The following is a 15,076-nucleotide window of genomic DNA, read 5'->3' as shown; positions in this document are numbered from 1 at the left end:
TCATTCTATGAAACCAGTTATTATCCTGGTGTCAAAAACAGTACTAAAGAAGAAAATGCAAAAATTCCTAATAAAATATCAGCAAATAGAATTCACCAGTATATAAAAATGGTTTTGTACCCTAAGTGGGTTTTTTTTTTCTCAGGGATATAAGGCTGGTTCAGTATTTAAAAATCAATCATTGTAATTAATTACTAAGGGAAAAATGACATCATATCAATGCAGAAAAGGGATTTGACAAAATTCAGAGCACATTTGTTTTAAGAATGTACACATTGGGTATGGTACACTGTAATCGTTGTGGCCATGGGAGGAAATGAGAATGAGTCTTGGAAGGAAGAAATTTATTATACTTGCATGTCCCAGAGAGGGGTTCACCAGATGCCACTTAAGGCTCAGGGCGAGCATAAGGTTTTAGTCAGGTTGCAGAAAATAGGAGGAAAGGAAAACCTTAGGCCAGAGATTTCCGTGAGAGGCAAGGCTGGGCCTAGTCACCAGCTTAAGATGGGCTAGTTTGAATTACTCCAGTGGACTTCAGGGAAGGAGGGTGGTCTCTAGTTGTCTTAATACTAATTCCTGACCCAGGATGATTCAGGGCAGAGGAAATACTGGTTGGTGTGTGAGGATTGCTTAAGGACATGGTCAGTTTGCATATGAAAGATATATTCCTAGCACAACCCTTTGCTATTTCTAAGAATTGCCTAGCCCTCGGAAAGAGGCAGTCTCTCCTTAGGCCTGTATGGCCCCCCAAGTGTCAAAAGAGTATCAAGAATACAGAAAGATAATTAGTATAGCTGGCCCTATGATGAATGAATATCAACTAGATCTACATAATGTAAGAAAACAACAACATTAATGATAAAAACAAACTCTTAAAAAAACTAGGAATAAAAGGGAACTTCCATAACTTGATAAAGAACATCTGTTAAAAAACCTACAGCAAACCTCATGCTTAAACATGAAAAACTGAATGCTTTCCCCCTAAGATTGTGAGTGATGCAAAAATATCCGCTGTTATTCTCACCACCGCTATTTAACATAGTACAGCAAATGGTAGCCAGTGCAGTTAAGACAAGAAATGAAAATAAAAGGCATTGCAGATTGTAAAAAAAGAAAGAAAACTGTCCCTGTTGGTAAAAGGCAGTTTTACTGTTTGCTTTATGGTCAAACATACTTGATCATAATTTAAACTTAATGGGGTAGAGTCAAGTTACTATATTTTAAAAAATACAATTATATATTCTGGGGCTGTGGAGAAGGTGTAGTATTATTTATTCCTCTTAAAAGATAACCATATTCAGATCATTTTATACTAGTTTGTTGCTTTTTACTCATTTCGTTTGTCTGTTTCTATTACTTCTAATTTGTTGCTTTATTTTATACACAGTTGAGTACGGGAGATTGAGTGATTGTACTTTCCTCCATAAAATGAAGTGTAAAGACTTTGTGACAGATGTTTACATTCATAATTCTTGATTTGTGCAAAGTTCCCAAATGTACTAATTGTATTACTGAAGTTGAAATTAGCAGAACTAAGCCCTTCACGTTAATGTGATGTTATATTTCCGTTGTTTTTATTGTTTGTATGTCAGTTTTAAAGATACAATTATGTTTCAGTGAATAAGCAGCCTTAAGAGTTTATGTGTAGCATAAACTTTTGGGTTTTTTTTTACATCAAACTTGTAGTTTTAGAACTGAGTTTTTCAATATTGTTTTAATCTCCTTTTCCCAACACAACTCGATGCTTTACCTCTTTCTGAAGGCCAAAAAAAAAGCAGAATTTATAAGTTCTTGAATGAGAGAAATCTTGTGTTGATTGCAATAGAAAGTTAGGGACATGAAAAAATAAAAATAAAAAATGACTTGGGAAAAAAGATACCTTGAAGAGGGAAATAAGAAATGATTATTAATAGTTCTAGTAGTTGCAGTCATCACAGAAATTGTATATGAATCTCTTTTATGAGAAATAATGCATCATCATTACTATTAATAATATGACCTGTTTTCCTTCTCTTAGGACTACAGAGACATCATTGACACTCCAATGGATTTTGCTACCGTTAGAGAGACTTTAGAGGCTGGGAATTATGAGTCACCAATGGAGTTATGTAAAGATGTCAGACTTATTTTTAGTAATTCCAAAGCATATACACCAAGCAAAAGATCAAGGGTATATAATTTAATTGCTTTTTTTCTGTCTGAATTAAATGAAATTAATAGAAATGTATGTTAAGTAACTAAATCCTATGTTTAATTAAAATTTAGAGCTAAGTTGACAAACTTTCTATTAGGTTCTTAACCTAGGGGAAAGAAGAATTCACATCTTTCTGTTTTATTTCTTCTGTGAAAATTCCTGATGTCATTTAATGTTTAGGAATGTTACTTTTCTTGAAGATCGTGTAGTTGAATAGATACTGTCCTGATACATGTTAGAGGTACATGTGCTTAACTTTTTCAGCGATGTTCTACTTTCTGGAAAGGAGCATTTTTTTCCGTATAATGCTCATATAATTTAAAAAAAAATGAGTAAAACTTTCTTTGGCCAAATACAGAAATAATTTGTCATAATGCTAAATAAAAAAATAATTTTAATAATGCTTCAGTTTTAGTGTTTGTCAAAAGAGATTGAGAAAAAGCAACATTTTAAATTCTAAAAAAGTTTTGCTAGAAAAATATTTAAATTTATATGTTAGTATTTTCTGAACAGCCATTTTCTTTGCAAAATGTTTGAACGGTTTTTTTTTCTTTACAGATTTACAGCATGAGTTTGCGCCTATCTGCTTTTTTTGAAGAACACATTAGTTCAGTTTTATCAGATTATAAATCTGCCCTTCGTTTTCATAAAAGAAATACAATAACAAAAAGGAGGAGGAAAAGAAATAGAAGCAGCTCTGTTTCCAGTAGTGCCGCATCAAGGTATTTGATTTCTTTTAAATATCATCAACTGATCTATATAACTTTGTCATCTAAGTGGTAGAACTTGGTGTTTTTTAATACTTCCTTTACTATTCCCTATATTGCAGAATGATATATTTGACATGCAAGTTCCTATGATGTGGAGGATTTTTAATCTTTTAACTAAAGCTATACTAGTGTAAGTGCTTAAATTCAAACTGCTAAATCTGTACAGTTAAATAGCATTTTTAGGATAGTGATGGCATCATGCTTTCTGTCATATAACTATAGCATTTACAGCAATCCTTCACTAAATATTCACTTTTCAAAGGCTCACAACCATATGAAATCCACTACAAATCTCATATTTTAACATATTTCATAACAGTACAAATATTGAATCCAGCAGTATTATAAAACTATTTTATTCATTCCCATAGAATTATAAGAATGACTAATGATACTATTTTATTTACAGCCCTGAAAGGAAAAAGAGGATCTTAAAACCCCAGCTGAAGTCAGATATTACTACCTCTCCATTCTCTGCACCTACACGGTCAATACCACCAAGGCACAACACTGCTCAGATAAATGGTAAAACGGAATCCAGTTCTGTGGTTCGAACCAGAAGCAATCGAGTGGTGGTAGATCCAGTTACCACTGAGCAACCATCTACTTCTTCAGCAGCAAAGACTTTTATTTCAAAAGCTAACACATCTGCAATGCCGGGGAAAACAGGTAAGAATCAGCTACAGTTTCTAAACGGATGTGTGTGTGTGTGTGTGTGTGTGTGTATATATAATGCATTTTTTAAGTAACTTACTTTGCCAAATGGGATATATTAGATTAAGTAAATTCCAGCAGACACCAGAATTTTACTCTTCTTTATTGTTAGTTTTCCTTTTCTTTATCATTTTTGCATTTCTTAAAAAATTTTGTTTTATTGACAAAAGATACTGAGGTTTAGGAGTGTCAGTATAAGATAATGCTTAAAATGGTGGGAAAAATGGCAAATCTGATCCAGACTGCCTGAGTTTAAATCCTGGAAGCCAGACTTGATAGCAGTTTGCTAGCACTTGCCTTGATAATCTTTTGGTGACTGGATAGCTTCTGAAAGGACTGAAATTATTATGTAAGCCTTTTCCCTTTTTGAAAGTAGATTTCTTACAGAAGGTTTAAGCATCCTCCAGGTTTTGTCTTATTGGCTAATTCACACAATTCACATTAAAAGTAATCGTAACCTTCTTGCTTGTTTGAAGGTTAAATAATTTAACTCTTAGCTTGTAATCTCCTGTATGTGTGTTTTAGTTCTAGAGAATTCTGTGAAACATTCCAAAACCTTGAATACTCTTTCAAGTCCTGGTCAGTCCAATTTTAGTCATGGCACTAGGAATAATTCTACAAAAGAAAATATGGAAAAGGAAAAGCCAGCCAAACGTAAAATGAAATCATCTGTGCTCTCAAAGACACCCCCTCTCTCAAAGTCATCACCTGTCATTGAGCAAGGTACCGTAGACTTACAAATGATGATTCTATTGGAGATAACACATTCATTTTTTTAGGTTGCTCATTTAAAAGTCACATATTCTGTATCAGTTGATAAATTTACTGAGACATCTTTTGATTCATACCAAAAGCAAACGGTATTATTATTAAATTTTAAAAGCCAAGAAAAACTTGCTGTATGAAAAATAAAATCATATTCTAAAATCAAAGGCTTTTTAATGATAACAGATTTAATAGTTTTAAACTTAATTATTACAGAACCCAAAAAAGTATCTCCAATAAGTTTAAATAAGTTGAATTTAGCTAACCCAGTATAGCATTAAAAAAAAATTTTTTTTTCAAGTTTTTTACATCACAAAATTCAACATATTGATCTTTAAATAATCCATATTCTTAAATATTAAATTATTCCAGATTCTTTTGTCTACACATTTTCATTGTAAAGCCTTTATGTTTGAAGGATGGAGAAAGTAACTGATAAAATACAACATATGACATGTTAAAACAATTAGGTCTTCTTGGTAGCAGACAGCTCAAGGATATGCATTTTTTGTCATGACTTCCAGAGTATGTCTAGACCATTTCCTTTTCAGTATTCCCCCAAGAAACCTCTCACAATTTAATTTTTGTACTGAAACGACCCCATTTTGATTAATGATTTTGGGATCTACCCACCTAAATAAGCTTAAAATCAGTGAGTCATCCTAGCCTTCTCTTCAGCAACCAAATCTGCTTGTTTCTTTCTGCCTCCTTAACATCTCCTGAATCCATTTCCTCTGTTCCATTTTCATTTCCACAAACTGTCATGCTCTTGTAACTGCTATCCCTGCCTCAGTTCTCAACTCTTCCTTACTCAGTCCATCTTCCACCGTTCAGTGACCTTTCTCATCATGTGCACAAGACACACACACACGCAGAATTAAGATCCTTCCCTTCCTTCAAATCATACGTGGAATCAGAATGTAATGTTGTTTATGTCAAGCAGTGAAGAGTCTTGTATAACAACGTTGCCTAACATTGCAGCTGTCCTTAATTTTCTTTCTCCCTTTTCTGTCCCCGCCATCCTAAAACACTTGAAAGTCCCTAAATATTCTTGTCATTTCTTCCTTTTTTTGAATTTTTTTTTCCCTTACTGGTTGTTTCCTATTCATTGCCTTTGTGGCCCTTATAATGTTGATAGAGTTATTCTTTTTTACATTGTCTATCTCCAGTAGAATCCAAACTCGTGTTTGCTCATATTTTAATTACCTGTACTTAGTATATAGTAGACAATGTTTAAATAAATCAGCAAGTGACTTTATATGTGAGTGTTTTACATTTTTATACTAGCTTCCTTTCTGAACTGAATTCAGAGTTTTGAATGTTTTATATTGGCCTTGCTTCTGTTAGTCCTGAATTCTGGAGAAATCAAACGTATGTAGAGAATTGGTTCTAGCATTATGATAGGGGAGGTTCAGTAGCCAGTTTGATTGATAGGTTTTGGGTATTACATATGCCAGTACAGTAAAGAAATATGATAAGCTATTACATAACTCATTAATGATGACTTTGTTGGTACTTGAACACTATTAGAAACAAGAGCTGCTGCTGCTGCTGCTGCTTAGTCGCTTCAGTCGTGTCCAACTCTGTGCGACCCCAGAGACGGCAGCCCACCAGGCTCCCCCTTCTCTAGGATTCTCCAGGCAAGAACACTGGAGTGGGCCACCATTTCCTTCTCCAGTGCGTGAAAGTGAAAGGTGAAAGTGAAGTCGCTCAGTCATGTCCAACTCTTAGCGATCCCATGGACTGCAGCCTTCCAGGCTCCTCCGCCCATGGGATTTTACAATTGAAATACAATACAAGCCACATGTGTTCTTGTAACCACATATAGCAACAGCAAACAGGTGAAATTACCAGTTTTAACAGTGTATTTTATTTACTCCATTATATCCAAAATATCATTTCAGTGTGTAATCAGTATTTCAAAATGTATACTGCCTCAATATTCAAATTTAATTAAAAATTCAGTTGCTCAATTGCAGTTACATTTCAAGTGCTCAGTTGCCACATGGTTAGTGGTAATACTATCACAGGATAATACAGGTCCAAATGAATGATTTCAAAAGCTATTTAGCTCTTGAATTCCTTTTTTAAAGAACTGCATTGATTCTTAACCTTTTTAGGTAATGTATTTTGTCAAGTTTGAAGACCTTGTAGTTTTTTTCCCCCAAAAATGCACATAGGCATATCCACACAAAATTTGGGCCAATTCAAGGGCTTCCCTGATAGCTCAGATGGTAAAGAATCTACCTGCAAGGCAGGAGACCTGGGTTCGATTTGTGGGTCGGGAAGATCCCCTGAAGAAGGGAATGGCAACCCACTCCAATATTCTTGCCTGGAGAATCTTACAGACAGAGGAGCCTGGTGGGCTACAGTCTGTAGAGTTACAAAGAGTCAGACACGAATGAGCGACTAACATACACACACACCTACCTACTACACCCCATCCCACCCCCTTACCTCCTAGAGTCCTTGAAGCTAGTCTGTAGAACCTTTGTAGGATATATTCACTGGATATTTATTTACCAGTAGTCTTATGTAAAACAAATGGAAAGATAGCACAGAATCTTAAAGAGTCCTCAGGCCAACTAAGGGTTGTTGTTGGAAAATACCTGATTACTTCATGCACACACACATTCACCACTCCCCTGTTATGCAAAACCACTAATATGAAGAAAAGTTATTAGTACTTTGGGGTCAGGGTTTGAGGGCTTTGCCTTCTTCCCCTGCTCTTGGCTCAGATACTCCACCTCTGAGACAGTTACTTCTTGAAATTTACAAAGCACTCTATGATTGAAGCTCAGGACAAAAAATGAAGAAGCATTCTCTTTAATGGCACAAAGTATAGAATTTTGGAAGAAAAAAGTAGTAGTGCATGTTTGTCATCTTTTTCTTCATCTGAAAGGGTAATAAGCATTTTCTTTTTTTTTTTTTTTTTTACCATAGAAAGGCAGTTCATGATTTGCAGTTCCTACAAATCTAGAATTTGATCTTCAGATTTTTTTTAATAAAGCATAATAGCCTTTATTACAGAGTTTGTTATAATGGGATTTTAACACACATAGTGGATTTGATTGATACATGCAGCTAGTATTGCTTATGATGATAAATCAATCATTTGCCGTTCAGTAACATAGGAGATAGGACTGTTCCCAAAAAAAGAGCTTGTGAAGAAAACTGCCATTTAGCTATTTTTCTTAACCCTCTTTTAAAAATTCTGTGAGCAAGAGTAATTTATTTCTACTTTTGTAAAAAGGATAGATGTATCAGAGCCATAGTAGTGTCTATGGAGAACAACGGGTATAAATTATTCCAGTAGATGTATTCTCAAACCTTTTGCATAGGAGTTAGTAGAAGAGGAAATCCTTTTTTACTTCTGAGGAATGTAACGAAATATTTAGAGTATAAATTCTTCCCTGACATCAGAGAGTCATGGTCATCACATCCAGTAGAGGGTTAAATAAGCATTAGACTCATTCCAGTTTTGATAGTCCCTTTTTCCACTTCCATCTGTAGTAACAAAAATGATTAGAGGAAAGTAGAGGGGATGATAACGCTTATTTATTCAGATTACAAAGCTTAAAGGCCATAGGTTTTATGCTAAGATTATTTTCCATAATTGAACTACTTGATAGTAGGAATATAGGAAAATCCTGTTAATGGAGTAAACCCTAAAATGTTTTGTTATGGTGAAGTTCCATATGAGTAAACAGGGTTACTTTGTATAATGAAAACAATGCTTATACATTAGAATGTGTAGTAAAGGTAGTAGGAGTAAGAAACTTGGCTAATTTCTAGCTTTATCATAATTTGCACTATTAGGTCATTTATTTGCTGATTTTGATTTCTCTCTTGTCAAGTCGTCAGTGACTTCATTAAGGATGTTTCTCCTCTGTGAGTTTTAAATAGAAGATCAATAATATCTTTAAGCTATTAACTTTTTGTCAGTTCTTTTTCTCAAAGTAGTAAAAAAAAAAAAATTAGGATTATATCATGATGTGTAAGTATAGCAGTGAGGCTTACTGACTAGTTCAAGGGTCAGATAAGAGAGCAATTTCATATATTAAGTGTACTGTTGTTGCCTTTCAGCAGACTGTAGAAACAATGCTCTTGTACCTGGAAGCATTCAAGTAAACGGCCATGGAGGGCAGCCGTCTAAGCTTGTGAAGAGGGGACCTGGGAGGAAGCCTAAGGTGGAAGTTAATAACAGCAGTGGTGAAGTTACACACAAGAAGAGGGGTCGGAAGCCCAAAAAGCTCCAGTACACAAAGCCTGAAGTTTCGGAGCAAAATAGCGTGCATCCCATCAGGGATGAAGTAGTTCCTTCCTCAACCTGCAGTTTTCTTTCTGAAACTAATATCATAAAGGAGGATTTGTTACAGAAAAAGAGTCGTGGAGGCAGAAAACCCAAAAGGAAGATGAAGACACAAAAACTAGACTCAGATCTCATAGTTCCTACAAGTGTTAAAATGCTAAGGAGAAGTAACCGAAAAAAGACAGATGATCCCATGGATGAGGAGGAGGAGTTTGAGGAACTTAAAGGCTCTGAACCTCACATGAGAACTAGAAATCAAGGTCGAAGGACAGCCTTCTATAATGAGGATGACTCTGAAGAGGAGCAAAGGCAGCTGTTGTTTGAAGACACTTCTTTGACTTTTGGAACCTCTAGTAGAGGACGAGTCCGAAAGTTGACTGAAAAAGCAAAAGCTAATTTAATTGGGTGGTAACTTGCACCAAAATATTTTACTTCAAAATCTATAAAGCAGGTACAGTTAAGGAGTATGTAGAACTAAGGCTTCTGCTTCCTTGCTGCTATGACGGATATGGGAATGTTATGATTTGATTTGCAAAAAAACAAACTTACAAGACGCTTCACTTCTTTAAATGAATATATATATATAAATATATACATATATATTTTAAATGTTTGCTATTTATTGCCCTTAGATAGGTTATGCATTTCAACATTCATTTCATTTACTGTTCAAAGCAAAAGAAATTGAGGCTCTATAATGAACTCCCAATTTATTTCTGGAAAAGACAGTTCTGCTACACTCTTAAGGAGCGTATAATATTCCTTAGTGATAGAGCATTTTATGTTAAAATGAATTATTTTTGACCAAGCCAGGTACATTTCTGTTTATACAGAAGTCTTGCCCCTAGGAGGACAGGTGTTAACCAGAGTAGCAGTGAATTAAGAATTGTGTTTCCTCTAAAGATAAATTTAAAATTCCCACCATTTGATACCCTGAAAAGTTTAATTTTAATTATAGAATGTTCATCTACAGAGAATCTAGAGGAGGCTTTTGCTGTATTCCATTTCTGCCAAACTTAAGAGAAAAATGTACTGATAAAAAGGAAACATATCCACATTGGAAAACATTTGACTGTCTAATTTTTCAGACCTTGATTCTTATGTCAATCACTCAATCTCTGTTTATTGTGCCAAAGACTGAGAATCAGTGCAGTGGAAAGCCTGTTTTTGACTGTCAGGACAGCATACACTTTTTCAATATTGGAAAGGCTATATATTATTCTAAAGAGCAAGTTATTAAAGAGTTATGCTGAGATGTATCTTTTTTTGGTACTAATAGTAGAAAATAATGCACTGGTGGGTCCTTTGACAGAGATGTTTTAGAGAAAATGTTTAAGTGGTTAAAGGATTCAAGGAAAATAACAGGAAAAAGGTATGGGATTTGATGTTTACTTGTTAATCTGGATTAATGTCATTTCTAAACTTTAGACATATCTAATAGGCTAAAATGACTTACAAAGAAATGTGTCTGTGTGTGTATGTGTATATATTGACAAATGGGTATAATTGAATATATATACAAACACATACTTATATGCTATTACCCAGGTATAAATTCTTTTATCAGGATTTTTTAGATAGTGGTAGAATAAAAATAATTTTAAAAGGTCATACTTTATAGTTTAATTTTAAGGGGAAGATTGGTTATTTTCAATTATTAAAGGTTTAAAAATAGGCCAAATCACTTTTTATGCAATCATGTTTTATACAGTGGTCTCATTGCACATTGTGTTTTTTCTGCACTTTTTATGGTATCCTTCACGCTGGTATGTCAGTATACACCCAAGAAAAATTCCATTTAATGATTGTGCCTTGTATTCTATTATTTTTTGCATCATTAGTAAAATTAAGTTGTCTATTGTAAATGATAACTATATGACTTAGGAGAATGTATTGCTATATGTACTGCTATGGAAAAGGAAAGCAGTTATTTATTTGTTTATGGTACAGTTAGTTATTTTATACCTTAAAAACCGACATAAATACCATTTCTATTGTTTAAAGATTATTGTCCATTTTTTTAAAAGTTTAAAGAATGTAGTATTTTCTGAGGACTGGTATGGTACAAAAATGTAACCAAAATTTTCAGATACTACATTTTTAAAAAGCGAGGATGGGGAAAATATGTATCAGCATGGCCCTGGTGTAGAAGAATAATGTCTTTAATTGAACCTTGGCAAAATACATTACATAATTACTTGTGTAATATTTCTGGTAGGGATAAATGTTAGCTGTCAGTTGATTATGTCTTGAAAAAGAATGGAAAGTCACACATTTGGGCTTTTTAGATTGTTTGTAACTAAATTTGTACAGAAATTCTCCTGTGAAATTAAGTAAACCATTTTCCAGATCTTAACTGGATTGCTGTGATTTTGCAGTTGAAAATAATTTCAAATTTTTCAGGTTTTTTGTATATTTATTTTTTTCTAACAAATATATTTAACTATATAATTAAAGTTCAGTAGTTAAACTCTTCATAATGCAGAAATGGATGGCTTGGTTGTATAGTGAAACGAGTCTCTCAGTTACACCATTACTGGATATAATAGTGTGTATGTTTGAAATTTAAGTCATTAATTTGTTGCTTTTGAAGGCAATCTATTTGAAACATGTAATTTCCTGATGGTATCTGCATTGTATTAGAAAATAAGGCTATAAAATCCATTTTTGTAAAAAATATGTGTATAGTTTTAAGGTGTGTACAGAGAAGGGAAGAGCGTACACAGTCTTAGGAGTGAAATTCACTGCTAGTAGGGTGTATTAGTTCTAACACTTGAGCAAAAGAAACGAGTATTTACCATCTTACCTGCAAGAAGTAAATATTATTCCAGTGCATTCTAAAGGCACCATATACTTATGACCTTATTTGCATATTATTAGACACTGGTTTCCTAGGCAAAAATGACTTGGATCAGCTTCTTTGTAATTGAAACACTTAAAATGTATTAGTAATAACCAGATATATCTAGATTTTATATTTTTATAATTTAACTTCTATACACTGCAAAGTTGAATTGAGAAATTTAAGTTATCACCATAGTCTTGTTCTGTGTTGACCATTAGAAAAATCTCTTCTTGGAGTCATTTAACACCAGGTATATACTGTTTATAGGTCAAAGGAAATGTTGGCGGTTGTCTTAGGTGAGCAATAAAAGAATACTAAGTTTATTCAAAGTTTCAGAATACAACTTTTGGTTACATTCTTAGAAAAATTGTATTTTTAAGTACCTAACCCTAATACTATTCTCTCCTTTGACCCCAACATTCTCAAGTTCCAGTGAAATGTTATAAAATTAGAGAATGTTGTAGATGAGCAGATAAACAGTCTGATTACAGTCCGATAACTCTGGGCAGTAGAAATATACTTTTAAAAAAAAGTGTATTCTTTTCAGTCTACTATTATGGCATTGGACCATTTTATGCATATATTCATGAACTAAAGATTTGGCCTTGTTTTCATTGTTTTTATTATTGCACATCACAAATTTGAAGACTGATAGTATTGTCACAAAATGATCTTCCTCTTTAAATTTATTTAGAATAAATGTGCAGAGTATTTGTGAGCTTGCTTAGGTCACATCTGAGACATGAAGTTTGGCTGAATCTAGTATCACTTGGACATGAATATGTAATACACACTGATCAACAAAAGATCCTTGTAGCATGTATGTTAACATTTTAAACTCTTCCTTATCTGCAATGCAGTAGGTTAATCAGACATTTTAACAAAAGTATTCAAGTAACATTTTTAGTTTATAATGCTAGTAGCATTATTTACATGTTTTGATATATGATTTGTAATATAAATTAGCTTCTCCAGTTTATAGTGTTTAATTCTAGCATTCCATTTTATACATGCATATATACCTCTCTCTCAGATGTCAACTGGAAGCAATTTTGACTGTTTTCTACCTAATGAAGTCAAACTGTTATTCTGAATGTTTTTGTTCACCTGAAACTTATTTTTGAGTAGGTTGAAAGGACCAAGATACTTGAGTGTTAAAAGGGCTACAAGTGTCCTCTTTATATGCGGGAAATACATGATTGTAAAAGTCACAAAAGGGGAAGTACTTTTATGCTCTGTGGATTATCCAATATTTAGTTTTTTTAGATTGTTTTAAAACAGGTTGAGAAGTGGTTTAGTTAAATTTAGGTGACAATTTATTTTCCAACTAAAATTGAAAAATACACCTTTTCCTCACTTCCCTCCTTGCAGTTCCTCTCAGGTCCCAAGTTTCCAAGTGATTTGAACTAAATATTACATTTATTGAGAAGCTGTTTTTGTTCTTAATTATACTGAGCTAAGCACTCCAGATGGAAAGTCATTTTGTACTATGTACAATACCCAAGAAGAGGTCACATTGAGTCAGAAGACTGTAAGTACCACTTTTGACGCTCCAGATATTAACCTTGTACACACTGTAATAAAACAATTAGAAAATATTATGAGCTATAAATATATATATATTATTTTTAGTTTTGATAGCTCTGTGTTTAAATACTTTTTTAATGCAGATAAAATCATCAGGAAATTAACCTTATATGGCACAAACCAAATACATAATAGTGGGTGGCTCTGAGTTTCTACGTTTAAGGAGCTAAGAAAATAGGTTTGAGATGATAAATAGTACACACACCTATGATGCAGATGTACACATGCTCGTTACTTTTAAGATTGTGCTGTGTTGATTGATCACAATGAAATGTTATAAATTGAGACAAAATACAAAGTTACATTTTTGGACCATATTAAAACTGCAAGAAGATGGGGTCTTACTTAAAGATCTTTTAGACAACTGTTAAATCCTGTCACATGATATTTAGACGTGTAGAATGTAGCTCAATTTTTGAAAAGTAACTGACCTAGAGGGTTAATGTTGAAACTGACACATTTTCAAATTAAAATGCTTATTTTGTACAGAAAACAACGTTAAACACAAGCAAATCTGTTGTATGTAATAAGTAACAGAGTTTTAAAAAGAAATTAATTATTTAGCTTTATTGAGGTTTTTGGTTTTTCTTTCTGGAAACCTGAAGTATCATGTTATAAACGGCAGTCTCACACCAGAATAGCAGTGCCCTTTCTTTTTGTACATATTGATTGGACCTTTCTTTACTGTTAGGTGGACACTTTCTATGTTAGTTTTGAAGCATAATTCTTTGAATCCTTTTATACAAACTAGAATGTATGTGTAAGAATTCCTGTCCCTGCAATGTAGTAACTACAAACTTATTTTTAAATAAATAGAAAACTTGTTTTTCTAAGCTATTTTGTAGAGCCTGCTTTCTTTATTTTTATTTTGTAACACGAAAAACACTCAGTACATAGTTTCAAGAGGTATTACATAAATGCTGTTACATTAGTGTTCCCAATGCCTTGTCTCCTTAGCAAAATGTTAAAATACATTAGCTAATTAAAGGATTGTGGGTCCCCTACTGCTGCTGCTAAGTCACTTCAGTCGTGTCCGACTCTGTGTGACCCCATAGACGGCAGCCCACCAGGCTCCCCCGTCCCTGGGATTCTCCAGGCAAGAACACTGGAGTGGGTTGCCATTTCCTTCTCCAATGCATGAAAGTGAAAAGTGAAAGTGAAGTCGCTCGGTCGTGTCTGAATCTTCGCGACCTTGCCATTTCCTTCTCCAATGGGTCCCCTAATGTAATTAATTCCCCAAAAACCCAAAGGTTAGAAATGTATTTGCTTTTCATTGTGACAACTACATTGATTTGCTACTATGAATAAGTTACCATACAAGGTATAAATCTTTAAAACTTTCCTGTGAGAGATATTTCAAAGGAATAGTTCACTTAAGTATTTTCTCAAAAATATGAAGTGAAATTTCTGGGAAAATTAAATGGAGGCATGATGAAAACATTTCATTTGTTAAGCAGTTATACAAAATGAGATTTGTAAAGCTTTGGCTGTTTTTCTAGACAGATCAGTATACATTTTTATTGACATCCTGAGAATCCCAATTTTAGTACAAAGAGTACAAGACTATAATAAATGCAACTCCAGTTAAGCACGAGATAGTTTGTTTTTAGTGATCATTTCTCCTTAAGTAATTTTGTTTAAATGACTTGGTATAAAACAAATTTTTAAGTTGAGGAAAGCAGATAAATGTTTCCAGGTACCTTTTCCTGAAGCATGCTGATACTAATACTTAGTTTATACTTAGGAGAACCAGCCAAGAAAAAGTTTATTTTTAGCAATCACATTTTACTAGTTTCTCTTTTGTAGTAGTACCAACTGTATGTTCCAGGCTAAGCTTGTCCATTATTTCAGAACAAGAAGATGAAAAGCCAAAGCTCAAAATTTCTGTT

At 33.5% G+C, this 15,076-nt stretch overlaps 1 protein-coding gene across 5 annotated transcripts in view; it reads left to right on the top strand.

Moving 5' to 3' along the window:
- The window catches only part of PHIP (pleckstrin homology domain interacting protein), a 128,497-nt gene extending 114,473 nt beyond the window's left edge, over positions 1-14,024 (top strand). For 2 of the 5 annotated variants that reach the window (XM_070795765.1, XM_070795763.1), the window contains exons 36-40: positions 2,018-2,170; positions 2,753-2,916; positions 3,374-3,633; positions 4,204-4,401; positions 8,530-14,024. In XM_070795765.1, the coding sequence (XP_070651866.1) occupies positions 2,018-2,170; positions 2,753-2,916; positions 3,374-3,633; positions 4,204-4,401; positions 8,530-9,167 (1,413 nt within the window). In that variant the 3' untranslated portion in view covers positions 9,168-14,024. The remainder of the gene's footprint in view (positions 1-2,017; positions 2,171-2,752; positions 2,917-3,373; positions 3,634-4,203; positions 4,402-8,529) is intronic. The other 3 variants (XM_070795764.1, XM_070795767.1, XM_070795766.1) reach the window with 3 other exon arrangements.
- Positions 14,025-15,076: the final 1,052 nt, after the last annotated feature.

Source organism: Bos indicus, chromosome 9, assembly GCF_029378745.1.
Source record: "Bos indicus isolate NIAB-ARS_2022 breed Sahiwal x Tharparkar chromosome 9, NIAB-ARS_B.indTharparkar_mat_pri_1.0, whole genome shotgun sequence".
NCBI lineage: Eukaryota > Metazoa > Chordata > Mammalia > Artiodactyla > Bovidae > Bos > Bos indicus.
Note: the sequence above shows the minus strand (reverse complement) of the source record. Positions and strands in the feature narration are given on the sequence as shown.